This window comes from Rattus norvegicus, chromosome 9, assembly GCF_036323735.1.
Source record: "Rattus norvegicus strain BN/NHsdMcwi chromosome 9, GRCr8, whole genome shotgun sequence".
Classification (NCBI taxonomy): Eukaryota; Metazoa; Chordata; class Mammalia; order Rodentia; family Muridae; genus Rattus; species Rattus norvegicus.
The window spans coordinates 34,433,286-34,449,642 of NC_086027.1; the positions used below are offsets into that span (position 1 = coordinate 34,433,286).

At 38.9% G+C, this 16,357-nt stretch overlaps 1 protein-coding gene across 2 annotated transcripts in view; it reads right to left on the reverse strand.

Annotated features, from left to right (window-relative positions):
* Window positions 1-16,357, reverse strand: part of Col19a1 (collagen type XIX alpha 1 chain) — a 348,231-nt gene that overhangs the window by 263,038 nt on the left and 68,836 nt on the right. For both annotated transcript variants that reach the window (XM_039084518.2, NM_001421322.1), the window contains exons 8-9: window positions 14,764-14,889; window positions 13,316-13,369 (exon numbers count right to left, since the gene is read on the reverse strand). In XM_039084518.2, coding sequence (XP_038940446.1) covers window positions 13,316-13,369; window positions 14,764-14,889 — 180 coding nt within the window. The remainder of the gene's footprint in view (window positions 1-13,315; window positions 13,370-14,763; window positions 14,890-16,357) is intronic.

Consider the following 16,357-nt stretch of genomic DNA (forward strand, 5'->3'; position numbering starts at 1 on the left):
CAACCCGTTTTGGGGAAAAGGGAGTGGGGATAGCTTTGTTAGCAGCCAACTTTTACATACCACGGTGCTGGAGTGCTGGCCCAAGTGTGCCTTTAATCGACACTCTGTGACTCCTGTAGTTAAAATACTACGCTCCGTTATGGCGAATGTTAACTGACCTCACTTCTTTCCCTACTTAGAGGCTTATAATCACTTCTAATTGCCTTTAGTCCATCTGAGAACTGTGAGCCTACAGGGTCCCATCTCTGTCTCAAAGGGGGGAGGGTGTGAATTTCCATGAAAACTTCGATAGTCCAAACATGCTAATGCCATGTGTTGGCTCTAGAAAATCTTAATCGAAAACATTATGTTGGTAACATCAGTCACTTTAGGGCTTACTCTGAAATATAGGAGCAGAGCCCAAAGAAATGCTGGCAGTCGGGGTAAACCTAGTCCTACCTACAAAATCAGTACTTCCCCAACACCACGAAAGGGCACTTATCTGTTTTATGTTTTGTGTGTGTGTGTGTGTGTGTGTGTGTGTGTGTGTGTGTGTGTGCATTTCTGTGTGTGTGTGTGTTTTTCTAAGTTCCTGCTTCCTTTACCCCCAGTGTAGTCCAAACAAAGCATAAGATGCTTCTCTTTTATCTTTCAAGCAAGATTTTAGTTCATAATTGGAAAAATTTATGATCAGTAGTTTCAAACAAATCATACCTTTCAAAACTTGTTTTTGGGGATATTCTTTCTATTACAAAACTTTTAATTCCTGGAACATGTATGGTAGGAGAAAAGAATTGGGTCCCAAAGTTGTTCAGTGACCTCCCCATGAGCACCACTCACACACTCACTTCCCTAATTAAATAATACATAAGCTATATAGTCTTATATTCACCACTGCCACCAAATACTATTTTAAGCTTCTAATTAATTTTTCTGTCTGATTCACATTGTGAGCACAAGTAAAAAAGAAAAAAGAAATGTACATGTATGTTTACTGAATTAAAGCTTTCTGAACCCAAATCACTTCCCACTAGCCTTACTTCTGATGTCTTAAATTAAAGGAGAAAATTTTCTTCTAGATCTTAAACATGACATCCACTTGGGTCGCTCTCAAGGCTTCCATTCACTAAACTGTTATCTACAGTTTAGAGTCTCTGAGTATACGATCCTACTTTCTGGGTATACACTGGCTAGTCACTGTGTCTCTTAAAATGTGGCTTTCAAAACTCAGTGTATTTTGTCAGAAATCTTCTCAAACAAAACAAAAATGGAGCATCACGTGCTTGTGTGCGCACACACCCACACCCACACCCACCCACACACACACACACACACACACACACACACACACACACACACATCATGTTGTTTGGGATGCTAAAGTTGTTTTTCTATTAATGTATGTTGCTTCTGAAAATATGTAAATTCTCATATACTGAGTATGTAACCAAGCACTACTAGTATTTTCTGTCAAAGAAAAAAAAATCAAGCTCCAACTCTTCTCCAAATTAGACAAATGAAAGTTATATTGAGCTTTGAGAAAAATAATTCAGGAATTATTTGGAGGGGTGGTGAAAGTTTCCTTGCATACCTAGTGAAGAAGTTAGGGGAACTTAGCCACTTTTGTAGGACCTGATAAAATTCTGGGATCTTATGAAATTGATATGATCTTCTGAAAGTGGCTCTGTCAGAAGGAAAGGTTTGCCCTTATTATATTGTCAGAGTAGGTTAAAGACAGTCTAAATAATTTTGAAACTTCAATACCATAGTAGGGAAATCAAGATGTTTACTATGAATCATCTGTTTGAGGGATCTGATACCTGTGGTTCCTGACACCCGCAGCAAGCACTCCACCGAGTGAAAGATGACTTAAGATATAGAGCACAGTGCCATCAGTCAGCTCCTAATTGAGGACAGTAAGATACCAGTCGCTGCAAACCATTTCCTGTTTAGAGTATTCCTCGTGATGAGTAATTGATAGCGTGACTCCGTATCAGTTACCTCCACTGGAGCCTAGCTGTGCTAAAGCCATCGGTTAACTTAGCTTCAGCCATGCAGTAAGGCTTGCTTAAGAGGGCAGGGAGAGCAGGTGATGGGGAAATGGGAAGCAAGTTCTGGAGCTGTACACACCGTCCCGATTACATTTCATCTTGGGAAGTAACACTTGTAAGCTTCATTTGGTAGAGATACTCCTCCCCACTACTTCCCTGAAGTCTGCTTTGCATAAAACCTAGGGAGTTCTTACCAATGTATCTTTCTCACTCTTCCCTCAACATAGATGTTTAACAGTTCTCTTTTATTGCCCTCCCCCATACTTTGGGGTTTCCTTGAGTTCTGCGCAGTTCAGTCTGAACTTCTGAAGAGTCTATCAACCTGGGTGTCCTCTGTTGGTCCAAGAACAGGCATCACTGAGATACCAGAGACAATGGTTCCTTCTGTTGCAGGAGCGCCCAAGCAAATAGACACACGAAATTGGCGCTGTAAACAAAACACTAACTTAGGAGACCGGAAGCACTTCCGGTTTTGCTTGATAGACCAGAAGGCTTCATAAAAACCCGCCTGAATTTTGAATGTAGTAGTCTGTAATGATGATGGTAAGGGATCAAGATATCAATCATCTGAACTCATCTTTAATCTCTCACTTTTACTTGATGGCTTTACCCATTACCTAGTACAACTGACTCTGACTTGGCTGGCTGAAAGATGCTTCTGATGCCACTTCAGGGAGACTACTATCCACAGTCACAGATGTCTTAAACTATAGCAGTTATCTTTTTCAGATCCACTGTTCAGTAGGTTAGCAATCTACATACCAAGAATAAGATAATTAGCCACTGAGCTATGCAAAGAATCAGTGCGGGATCTTTCTTCATGTGATATTTTAATATTTATGTGCTAGATACTGATTGCACACTGAACCAAATAGGGGTGTTAGCAGACTGGGTTCCTGAGATCTGCCTAACTGTTTGGTAAATAAAAGTCAAGTGCCTGGGTGCCAGATACGCTGTATGTGCTCAGCTTGTCATCCATCTGCTGTGCTGGCTGCCAACTGCTCTACTTGGGATGTGAGTGGAAGGCATTAGGAGGGAATAAGAAACCATTGAGAAAGAGAGTCAGCTGCAGAATGACCAGGTTTTTTTCCTGTCCCTCTGTTACCTCTGTGCTTCCTATGTTTCTGCTTACTTGAAGGCTGTATTATATCAGCAGACACCGACTGATCTGGCAATGTCAAGACACTCCACATCGAGCCAGAGTTTTCCACAGAGAATTCATGTTAGCCTTGGGATGTTAGTCAGTGAAACTAGAAAGTAGAGTATTGAAACTATATTTTTTGTGGTTGTTTTTCTCTGAATATTGCTTATTAAAAGATTTCATGAGACCTTCATCATAAAATATTTTTTAAAAACATACAGGCATACAGATGATTCCTTTTTTTGGTGAAATACAAGTTGATTCTATAGGTAATTGATAACACTGCAAACTATTATTAGTTTAATGGAAATGTAAAATAAAACATTGAGATTTCATTGTCTTGCTCTTACAGAGCACATTTATAATTGGCAGTATCAACACAAGGGCAAACTTTGGTCGTTTTTGTTAACATAAATTTCACATATATTTTATCAGCCTTAAGAAAATGTTCCAACAGGAGCTGAACAAGGATGAGAACAACAGACATGACAAAGTGAACAGGGAAAAGTACATGAGCCCTCAACCCTACAGAAAGAACGGCAAGCAACTGGGGATGCTGAGAGCAGGAGAAATCGTCTTCCCTGAGGAAGGATACCCAAATTGGTTATCACAAATAGTGAACCCTGGAAACATGAGTGTAAGTAACATTACAAAGACTGAGAGGGTCATATTTATGAATATATTGGTATATGAATACACATATATACAGGCAATGACAATAAAAGGGAGACCGTGAATTTAAAGAGAGTAAGGAGGGTCATGTGAGAGGGCTGGGAGGGAGGGAAGGAAGGAAGAAATGTAATTATACTATTAAATGTAATAAATAAAATTCCTACTGTTGGATGAAGTTATATGTTCTCATTTAGTGGTTTCAGTTCCAATAATAAATTGTTATGTGCAAATACATATTAAGCTGTTTCTTTCTTAACTTGGGGAGAAACTATGGAAATGAGCTTAATTCTGACTGTCCATGGAAAAATTAGGTAAAACTAGAAGTGCACAGAGGAAGCCAAATGACTTAAACAAAAATTATTTCCACTAAACGCCTATAAGTTTCCTAGTCTCTGAGGCATTAACGCCACATCTGGACCAGGCTAGAACAGAATTCATTAGGATTCACGACAGCTACAGGACTCGTCTGCACGTACATAGGGTGAAACAACATCTGCCTTTATTTCCTGGAGCTGTAGCATTCTCACAAATGCCTTTTTAAAGGAAAAAAAATCAAGATTCAAACCCCATCACTTCATTCCCCAGAAGAAAAAGAAATGCAAAGACAGTGAGGGATAAATAAGTCTTGTTTCTGCACATCCAGTACAATGCACGGGAGCTCAGAGTTTATGGAGACAAGACCCATTATCTTCAGGTTGCCTTATTCTGAGGGCACTCTCTTTTCTAATGACAGGCAAGTTAGCAACCGCCCCACTGTGTTGATACCATTAAGGGTTACTTTAACAATGTCAGGGTACTAAGTTTAATGCTATTATCTCTGGGAGTATTTATAGAGATGTGTGCGCATGAATCAAATCATGTTTGGTAGCAGACGTAAAGGTAGACTGTCCTATTTTGGGCACTCAGGTTAACCTGGAGGGCAGCCATGAGTGGGCTACAGTCCATCAAGGGCAGACTACAGATCTCTGGAATCGCCTCTGTGACACTCTGAGAATATTCGAAATCTAATTTCGAATTTGAAAAAATGGACAAAATTTAAACCATCATATTTTCAGTGTTCTTATTTCTGGAGGTAAAGCTATAGAATCCTCTCATTTGGTGAATGAAGTAGCTTGCAGTAATTCTTCAGAGACAGATTCAGTCCTCTATGTGTGTTGGAGTTAGAAGATCTTATGTTAAAGGGGTTCACAGACTTAAAGACGAGAAACAGCAGAATCCAGAGAGCAAACTTCACAATCCGCTCCCTAAGCTGCAAGGAAAATGGATTTGCGATTTAATTCTAACTGAGTGTGAAAGGGGAACAGGGTACTTGGCAGCATCCCCAGGATGAAACTGCAGGAAGTCTCATGAACAGGGAGTTCACGCGGGCAGGGCTTCACTCCTGACTCCACTCCTCTCTGGATATGAAGCTTAGGGACGTTTTAATTGTCTTTATATACTAGGTCCTTAATCCAAAAATAATAAAAACAGATCTGAACTAAAAGGTTGGTAAGTATTGAATTAGTGAGTATAGAGGAGGAGGATCTTGGCAGTGCTTAGCACATGATATTAATTGCGTAAGTGGCTGTTTTTATCAACATGATACTAGTTTGTGGTACTGCGTGTAATTCTTCGGAATGGATTCATTGATCTAGGAACATTAATTTTGTTGTTGTTGTTGTTGCTGTTGTTGTTGTTGTTGTTTTTAAAGAAGTCAAAGACTCAGAAAATATTTGAGTTTTACTTTAACATTTCCTGCTAAATAAATTTTGAATAAAATAAATCCCCTCCAGTGAGTGATGATTTAGTCTCACAGTAAGCCAGAGCTCCGATCAAGAACATCACCAATCTCTGTGTTTAGAATGCATCTTCTAGTTATTAAACATTTATGCTAGCCATTAAGCTGACTCTTTCATGAACCTCTCATTTCGTCACTAAGATCAAGCTAACGTGGGTCCAGTATAATTCCCATGTGATAACGGAGAAGGATTTTTGTCCTAGAACCCTGATCTAGGCAGGTAATTCTACTTGCTTATTGTCAGGTACATTTCTGAGGACTGGTATTCGCTTTCTACCTACTCCATAAGGAACAAAGGTAGTTTAATAACTGCTTCCTCCTGACTGGGGTGGTGGCACACACCTTTAACACCAGCACCCAACTGACAGAGACAAGAGAATCCCTGAATTTGAGGCCAGTCTAGTCTATTAGCGAGTTCCATGCCAGTCGGGGCTACAAGGTGACACCCTGTCTCATAAAGCGGGAGGTTCTCCTTAGGAAATAAATTAGTCATTCGGCAAGTAAATATTACTTTAGCACGATGTAGGCTCTACTTTGGTAATATTTTTATGATTGCATATTTAAAATAGACATTATCAGAAAATAATATTTCTAAACAGTATATACATCTCCCCCAAACAATGCACCTGACACTGGCACATCAGAGAAGTGGGGACATAAGGCAAATTTTTGAATGAAACATGCAGCAGATAGAACAAGTATGGCTCCAGAGCTGAATTTGCAGGACATTCACATGATGTGGGGGTGGGGGTTGGGGGGGGGAGAGGTTATGTGCAAGTGTATGAGGGAATGTGCATGTGTGTGGTCGTATGTGTATGTATGTGATTTTATGCATCAAAGCATTCATTTCTCCTGGAAACTAATCCATTCCACTTATTGAATTTATTAGCAGCAGCTTTTTACTACCCGTGTAAGTTTACCAGAAGCAAACAGGTATCTCTTTGTCTGCACTGGCTGATGGGATATTTTGTAAGAGATATAATTAGTTGCTGTAATTCCTTATCTTTAAAGTTCGAATGACTCCATTCTCTAAGAGTACATGTCACAAAAGAGCGCTACATGGTAAATTATTTTGCTCCTGTCTCCAAAGAAAAGTGCGACCGTGCAAAACTACTACTCTATTTAGAGTCTTCACTTAAAAACAATTACTGCTGTTTCACTGAACTTCAAAGTGCAAGTCTATTTTAGAAAGATAAAGTTTGCATGCAAATAATTTGATTCATTACGGTATCATATTGTGTGGAAATATAAATTGAAACCAGCATGCAAATCCTACTTATTAACTGCTCAAAATATATCTCACTCTGTGACCATAAATCAGTTTCTGGCTTAAATATAAAAATACTCCATTTGAGAATAATGTGCCAGAGGTGTATGTTCTGTGACATGTTGCCTGCAAACTTGCTCCAAGATATTTCAACAAATCATATGTGTGGAGGCGAGGCGTGTAGTGTAACTTAGTTAAGCACAGTGACGTTTTTTAGGTGACATGGAAAGCATCCTTATGTTCACAAGGTAAGATATCCATATACATTTATAGCAAATGTGAGGATCGTTCTTCATGTGGGATTGACAAGCAGAGCAGAACGGTCTCTCTCTGTGTTCCCTGACATTGAACCTGCTTTCCCCTACCTGAACCATATAGTTGGAGCTCAGTGGGAGAGGATGTGCCTAGTCCTGCTGGGACGTCCCAGGGTGGGGTGGTACCCGAGGGGGCTCATCCTTCTCTGAGGAGAAGGATGGGTGGCCATGGGGAGAAGGTTTTGTAAGGGTGGGGCTGGGAAGAGAGGAGGGGGAGGACTGTGATTGGGATGTAAACTGAATAAAAAGTATAAATTATTGGAATAAGAACAGGTACCAGATGAAAATGTGGGAAATTGAGCTGGAACATATGTGACTCTAATCGTAATCATATCATATCTAATCATAACCATAATCACATAAGATACGTGAACAAATGATTTTCTTTAGAAATGTATTTATAAAAATTAGGGCTGGAGAGATGACTCAGCCATTAAGGAAAGGCTAAGTTCACAACCAAAACACCAAAAACCAGATAAGGTATTTTTATTACAAACAAGACAAATATTCTATCTGAAATACTAATTACAATGTAATTTCAATTTTTGAAATTTAAAAGATTGATCTTTCTTCCTTAGAGTGAAATACTTTGTAATATATATCACCAAATAAAGTAACAGGGACGTTCTTGTTAATTTTACTTTGCGCATGCTCACTAGCATGATTTTAAATAAGCGATAAACCTTGGATTATAAAAGTGAGAACACCACCCTGGGAGTGGTGGCTCTTATCCATGTGTGAGCCTTAAATCTTTTTCACAGCTAATTAATGAGAAGTTAGGAGTAAAGATGGCACCTGCAGTGATACAGACCCTTGGAAGAGGATGGGGTCAAAGACGAGTCTTTCTTTAAGTACTACAGTGATGGTAGCCACTATGTGGAGTCTCTGAAGCTACCTGAACCTGGCTACAGAGAAGGCAATATAAGCTGATGCCATATTTAGCTCTGCTAGAAGGTGAACCAACCTATAGCCTGTGAGACTCTTAGGGGGAACTGAAGTAACCTGGATGCGAAATTAAACTGCTTGAGGTATCTAGCGGAGTATTTGATGGACAGTTTTGCCCAGGTTTTGAACACATTTATATTAGCTTTTCAAATTCTCAGAACACTTGCCTCAAGCAGACCTGGATACTCATTAACTGATTGTCTGGGACTCCCCTAACCACTGCGTTTTGGCCAAGTTTTCAGACTCCCAGTTCTAAGAAAGACTTGGTTCAACTAGGTTATAAGCAGTTGCCCTATCCCTCTGCCCTTTATTGAAGTTGTACTCCTGCCTCCAAGAGCATGCTCTAGGGAAAGAAACAAGATAGAAAGACAGAGACTCAGTAATAGTCATCTCTGTGCCATGATAATTGCTCTAATGCATTATCAACTTGCCCCATATGTTCCTTCCTTTTTAGGAATCTGATTTTTTTTCTTGTAACACAACCAACCAACCAACCAACCAAACAAACAAACAAACAAACAAACAACCAATAAGCACACATGAGCTGGTGCTAGCCACCACCACCCCATACACTGCACACATGTAACAGAAGTGCAGCTTGGTCTTTATGCAGGTCCCCCCTGCCCCCGACAACTGGAGAGGGGGCTGTCGCTGACTCTGTTGCCCGCCTGTGGATCCTGTTCCCCAACTGTGGTGGCTTGTCTGGCCTCAGTGGGAGAGAATGTTCCTAGTCCTGCAGTGACTTGAGTACCAGGATGGGGGTGGTAATGGGGGGGGACCTCCCTCTTCTCAGAGGGGAAGGGAATGGGAGATGAGGGAAGGGGCTATCTGAAGGGGAGCCTGGGAGAAGATGTGGGGGGCTGTGATCAGGATGTAAAGTGAATGAATGACTAAATAAATAAATAACTGGATGGGGATAAAAGAAACACTGGTCTCAAAGTCTGCAAGTAGAACTCAGTGGTCGAACATTGTCGAGAATGCACAAGACCTTGGGTTTGACAGCCAGTGTCACCAAAAAACCAAACAGCAATCACAAGGACAAAACACATTAACGAAAAACGCTGTCTGGCTGCTGATCTACTAATGCAGCCTCAGTTAATCCTGTGGCCGCATCATATAAGTAATACCACAGGATCATAGCCTTCAAGATAGCAAGGTGGGATGGACTCAACTGCTCGCCAAAAGCTTACTTTCCTAAAGAAAGACTTTCTTTAGCACCAACATGTGACAACTAACTAATTTTAGTCTTACATACATAATGAAAATAAATTATTTAAGATTCAAATGTTAAATTTTATAAGGATTGCATGAAAAATGAGCCAGTTTTTCCTAGTGTTTGGAGATGGGGTGTTGTAACATAGCCCGGGCCGGCTTAGAATTTCACCTTTCTCCTCCATCAGCCTCTTGAGGGCTGGTGTTGCTGGTGAACACCACTGTGCTAGGTCCAGGTAATACAGTGAATTTCAGAATTAACCTCCAGTGAGGGAAGTAATTGCTTATGATAGCCCTTACGGCATTAGAAGAGAAATCTGAAATAAAGCTAGCCACTTTATTATCTAGATACTAAATTGGATTGTCTTATTGATAGACCTAAATATAGTTCTTGTATCGTAAGTTGTATATCTTACACAGTGCTATAAAATGTAGTCTGAAATAGAACTATTATGATAAAGTATTTCCTTTATGTAGATTTAGGTAAGTTATATATACATTTATGTAATTCTATATAAATTATAATATTATTAAATAAAATCAAAATGTTATACTGTATCAGCCATAAAACTGATGATATAAGGGGCCCAGTTGCTAAAAAGACTATTTTTTCATGTTCCTAAGGAAAACATTCTTTCCAAGGAGCCGTACAGTTCATATTTGGGTGTTGCTGGCCCTGTAGCCTCTGCCACAGTTCCTTAGCCTGTTTGTGTAGCTCAAAGGTAGCCTTGAGCAACAAAAGAACAAGCGAGTTTGTATTTCTCTGGAAGTTCATTTACAAAACCTTATGGTGGGTATCTTTGGCAGCCCTATCATTGGGCCACAGTGCACTGATCCCCAAGAAATAAAAGTTCTGCGTTTTCCCCATCCTGCCTGACTCAGCTTTATATAAAACAGGCACTAAGGTTACTCAAATCGCCAGTCAGCATATCTTTTCTCCAGGTACACCAGGGGTGCCAAATTCAACTTTACCACCATCTATACACTAGAAGACCTTAATTATTCATTAGACATTCATAAAAGGTACATTAATTGTTAACATCAAAGAGAGAGCATTTCTCAAGTGAGTTAAGTGGGCACCAATGTTTATGCTTTGAATTTTTCTCATGCTGCCCACATTATTGAATAGATAGTCCAACAAATTTACCCTTGGAAGAGTGGAATATAATGATACTTTTTAAATGAGTGGTTTGATCACCAGAGCTTGGCTCTATCACTTGAGATTTTTTTATTAATGTACACTACAATTTCATGCCAACATTATTTGCTAGACAATTTTTTCATGGACAGCAAATTTGGGGGAAATTAGGTGGAAATGTGGAATGATACAAAAGCAAACTGGAAAATTAATCTCCCAAATTGCTCAATTCACATGTAGGTTCAAGAATATTAACGTTTAGGAGTTTTTTTAAAGGGGGTTCTTTGGGAAAGGAGAGAAGCAGTGGTGGGGGAGGGTGGGCCATGAGGGGCCAAAATGAGCAGTAATGCGGGACCTGAGTAAAAATGTCACAGACAACTCATTGTTCTGCATGCTTAATAAGAAAGTCATCAAGGTTTTAGCGGCAACCATACAAAGCTACGTGATGCCTCGTCATATATGTGAGAGGGTAGGAGATGTCTTCAGGGAGACACGGAGTCATTAGAAGACCTCGGGCCAGGTGAGACCAGATTTAATCAAATTCACAGATTATTCAGACTTGTTATTTCACTACTAATAGCTTTCCATAAATAAGAATGAGAATCTGCCTTTATTAGGTTGTGACATTACAGTAAGGACCCTTCAAATCACACCCAGAGGAACATTGCCCTGCCAAGTAATAGGAAATGGGGTTCTGAAGTCATTTCCTCAAATTTGTTCTCATTGTTTCAAAACCTCAAATTTACCAAAGACTACTAAACTATATCTAATAGTTTGTAAGAAAATGTAAATTGTAAGTATGTCCAGATGGTTTCTGATCTCCTTGTCTAATGTTCACAAATTCGAATCCATTATGGTCTAATTAAAATGCAAAGAAGCACTCATAAACTAGTAACCACTATTGAGAAAATGCCAGATAATCTTGGAAACAAAACATAGAGTTCAATATTCATACATTTGAAGGTTGAAACTTCATGCAACTATTGTGATTTATCAAAGGACATACATGAACTCCAAACTTTTGTGCACTGAACCTCTCAATCAATTGAAAATTGTTAGACATCGCCTCATAACTGAAGATTTGTGTCTAATCAAGTCATGTAAGTAAGAACATAAAACCCTGAAAGGGCTGGGTTCCACCTCTTCTTCAACCCCAGTGAATAGAAAGAAGAGGAAAACATACATCCATTGAATGTCTATGATGTAAGTGACTTGTAATTGTTACAGTGTTGTCTTTCTTCATGGTCAACCAATGATTGGACATTATTGAGGAATCAAAGCCACTAAGAAATATTCTCTCCTAAGACTTCTGGCACCAAGGTGGTACTCATTCCAACACTCCATGATAACTCCATGAATGTTCTTTCTTGGATTTAAAGATCAAAAAGCAAACCTCTAGGATAGCAGAGTCCCTGGGTGACTCTGCAACACTGGTCAGTTCACAATAGTAGTAGTATTTAATCTGCCCAATCTTATAGTATTATTTGATGATTTCAAAATGCAGTTAGTCTGGGAACTATGAAATTTTTATACCAGAATCAAACACCAAAAGAAGCCTACATTTTTGCATATTAAAATGTCACCACTACTTAAGATGAAACCACATGTTCATGTTGATTACACGTTTCTGAAAAGTTGACTGTGTTCATGGGCATGGTCACCTGAGGCCATTTTTACACAGCAGTAGCTGTCCTGGCTTAATCAAATTCACAGATTTTGAGTCTATACATAGACAAACTCTTCTGAAGGAAGAGTACTGATTTATTTTGTGTGGTAGATTACTAATGAATTATAGACTGATTGCTTTGACATGACACTAAAATTTCTTGTCACTATGAATTTTATATATGGTAATTTCCTAACAAAACTAAATGGTTTAAAGCAACATATTGATGGGAATCTTATAACACATTGCAACTCTAAGGTAAGTCTTTGGGTAAAATATTTTATGGACCTTATGTTTTATTAATTTCTAACATTCGACCTCTTTACTAATTCCTCTTAGTCCCTTTCTACTATGGTCATTTCTGTGATAACTCACATCATCACAAGATTATACACCCAATGAGGACAGGCCTTGTGCTTTTTCTAATTACTGTGGCTCCAGCAATTGGTGCGGCTTTCATTATATTAGGTCCCTAATTTGATTAGGTGAAAGACACATTCAAAAGACTAGAAAATATTACAACCAAGTTAGGACTTAGTCAAAGGGAAGCCAAATCTTGATGCATGGGTTATGGCCTGTGTCGCACACTTAGCGTTAAGAGCACACATCTTCACAGTCAGTTCTTCTTGGTCTGCCCGGATTGTTTTCTCAGGACCCTTGCAATTCTCACAGCTATACTATAGCTATACTATATCTCTCTCTTTAAGAGTGATATCTCAGGAAACGAACAATTTATCCTATTCTTTATTCCTTCTCAAACATGCAGCAATATGCCTCTGACAGAGCAAAGTTTGGTCACTAAAATCCTGCTCGGTGGAGACTTGTCAGCAGATAAGGGAAATATGTGTCTTAGGTGTCTGGAGAAGTGGGTGATGAAGAAAGCCAGGAAGCCACAGGGGCATATGCCTGCTTTATAGTGTTGTTTGGAACTTACAGGTACAAAGACTGGCTCTTCTAGATTTCTCGGAATTTCCTAACACCATGGACTCATTCAGACGGCTGGTTTGACACTAGTTTACAGAGATCTTCAGTGCAACAGTTTTTGAGAGCCATTTTAAAACGCGTTTATCATAAACAGGAAGTGGACAAATCTTTTAAAGTCACTTTTGAGGAAACCTCTTCACCCCAACAGTACAAATGATGTGCACATTACCGGCTCGCCTTTGTCGCCTTTATATCCAAAAGATCCCAGATTTCCTGCTTCCTCCTGAGGGAAAAAATGAATGCCTGTGTCAAAATCATTCTATTTCATTGCTCCAAAGCCATCTACCTATCTATCTATCTATCTATCTATCTATCTATCTATCTATCTATCTATCTATCTATCTATCTATCATCTATTTATTCATCATCTATGCATGTATCATCTATCTATATATCTATTGTCTGTTTCTATATCTATCATCTATTTCCATCATCTATGCATATATCATCTATTATCTATTGTCTATTATCTTCTATCATCTATCAATTTATTTAACACAACATGTATCTATCATCTATCCTCTCTCTGTCATCTATTATCTATCTATCTATCTATCTATCTATCTATCTATCTATCTATCTATCTATCTTCTATCATCTATGTATTCCTATCTATCTATTATGTCTATTTCTTTTTTTTTTTGGTTCTTTTTTTTGGAGCTGGGGACTGAACCCAGGGCCTTGCGCTTCCTAGGCAAGCGCTCTACCACTGAGCTAAATCCCCAAGCCCCTATTATGTCTATTTCTGTCATCTATCTATCTATATATCTATCTATCTATCTATCTCTATCGATTTATTGTCTATCTTCTATCATCTATCAGTTTATTTACCATGCATATATCATTTATCCTCTCTTGTTATCATTTATCCTCTATTTATCTATCTATCTACTATCTATCATCTCTCATCCATCTATCTATCATCTATCTGCATACCTACCTGCTGCCTATTCTATTTGCCTCTCATATTTTATCTCCCTAACTGCCTGTTTTTAGAATAGACTTCATGACTGCTATGAACATAAAAAAATATATTCCTAGAGGTCCATGGGCACAGCATCACCGATCGAGGAACCACATAGTTTCAGATGAATCTCATTAATTGGACACACCACACAGAGACAATCAATAGGAAAGAGGCAGGTGATGAAAATTTGCAGACACTGTGCCGCAAAGGAGGAATACTTGCACTGTTGTTTTTTTGTTTGTTTGTTTTTTTGTTTTTTTGTTTTTTTTTTTTGCAGTGTCTTTGTTGAAGGCTGGACACTTTTCATCAGCACTGACTTTCCAAACTGCAGCCTGTCCTTAGCACACACTGAGAACTCAATACTTCCTGAGCTGCAGCCCATTCCTAACACGTTATGTACGCATCACTTCCCGGTCATACATTAGTTCTTCTCTTCACCTTTCTATTAATTACTTTAATGCATTGAAAGAAAAATAAAAATCCAAAACTGCAATCTTTTATTTCCTTCCTCTGGCCCTTGTCTGTGACTGTATTGTATTTGACATTTGATTGGGCACAAGGCACCTTCTGTGTACCACAGGCTGCAGCCAAGGAACCCAGTCCACTGTGCGGAGTGACCTTTCAGAGGGCACATAGGAAAGCTAACATACCTTGTTTGGAATGCACTGGCATGCATCTTTAATTTCCTGCTTTCCTGGCAGATATGAAGATGTTTTACCAGTGTGAGAGGTCACCCAGGATGAAGTGGTACTTCCAAAGTCATCTTGCTCTGGACACTAGAATCCCCAAAGAGAATTTAGAGAATCACGTCAGTTCTTGCTGCTCACTCCCATCAAGATGTCTGGATGCCTGCCATCCTTCCTTCTGAGAAACCATGATTGTCATCCATGTATAAAAGCTTACTACATTTTTACTCTATCACTAAGCCTCCAGGGACCACACTGACAACACACAGAGAATATACGAAAACTCTTTTGGTGAGAAATGTAAAGCCACATTAGGTGGCCTTATGATAAGTATAGTCGTATTGTACATTGGTAGCAGTACATTCTTGCAATAAAATACTTCACACAAGCAAAATGTGAATAGTATCTGGGAAACCAAAGTATGAAAACATATAAATTGAGTGGGTAACATATAGGCACTGCAGGAAGCTGGTTAGAACTATAAGTAAATCTGGAGATGATTTCATTTTACATGCTAAAAATGATTAGTTAATCACAGTATAGCCTACTCTAGGCCAGTGTTCTTTAAAGATATAAAAGTGGAAGATTCTGAATCTGGTGAGTTTAGGTCATGCTGAACAAGGTTATAAAGAGGCAGAATTTTCCCTGTCTAATTTCATTCAAGAGGCTGGAGAGACACCAGTTAAAAGCTGGGGCTGGTTCGCAGGAAACCCAAGTTCAGTTCTCAGCCCCTACATCTGGACGCCTACCACAACTGTTACTCTAGCCTCGGATGGTCTCTTCTGCTCCTGCACTCACGAACACATATCAACACACACACACACACACACACACACACACACACACACACACACAATTAAAATAAATATTTTTTGATGTGGACCTCAGATAAAATAAATACTTTTAAATATAGAGGAAGTATCATATATTGATTCTAAAGAGAATTTCGATGTATCCTCTCTACTTGGCAACTCATCAACTCATATCACACTACTCCCCATGGCTAACTCGTATTTGCAGTGTCAGTGAAAATAAGCAACAGGTGGAAAAACTTCCTGGTTGCCTTGTATACTTCAAATTATACATGAGTAGAAAACACATTCATGTTCTGCAAATAAAAGAGTCAATGGCCAGCTAATGTGGTATGAGCCCAGGGTAAATTTTATTTTCGTCTTCTTATCTGATGTTTGTTCCCTTCCTTAATGTTCTAAAGTAGAATTTATAAGTGACTTTTGAATAATAGGTGTCACTCTAATACTTGTATCTAGAAAACACACAATAAACTGCGCACCCAGACACACTGTGACCAGATTCTCATATTTAGCCCTAGGAATTCCATGCTTATTACTTCTAGACTTGATGATCATTGGGGATCTTAATACATTTTCAATTTAAAGGCCTAAAAATTATATTCAGATGAAACAGGATTGCTACTCAGACAATTCATTCCTCCCAGACGATTTATTATTTTCTATGTACTTTTTACTTTCATATTCAGTCATGTACAATCTGATTGTTTCAGAGACTGAAAAATCTGACTTCTTAGAGGTGGAGTGTG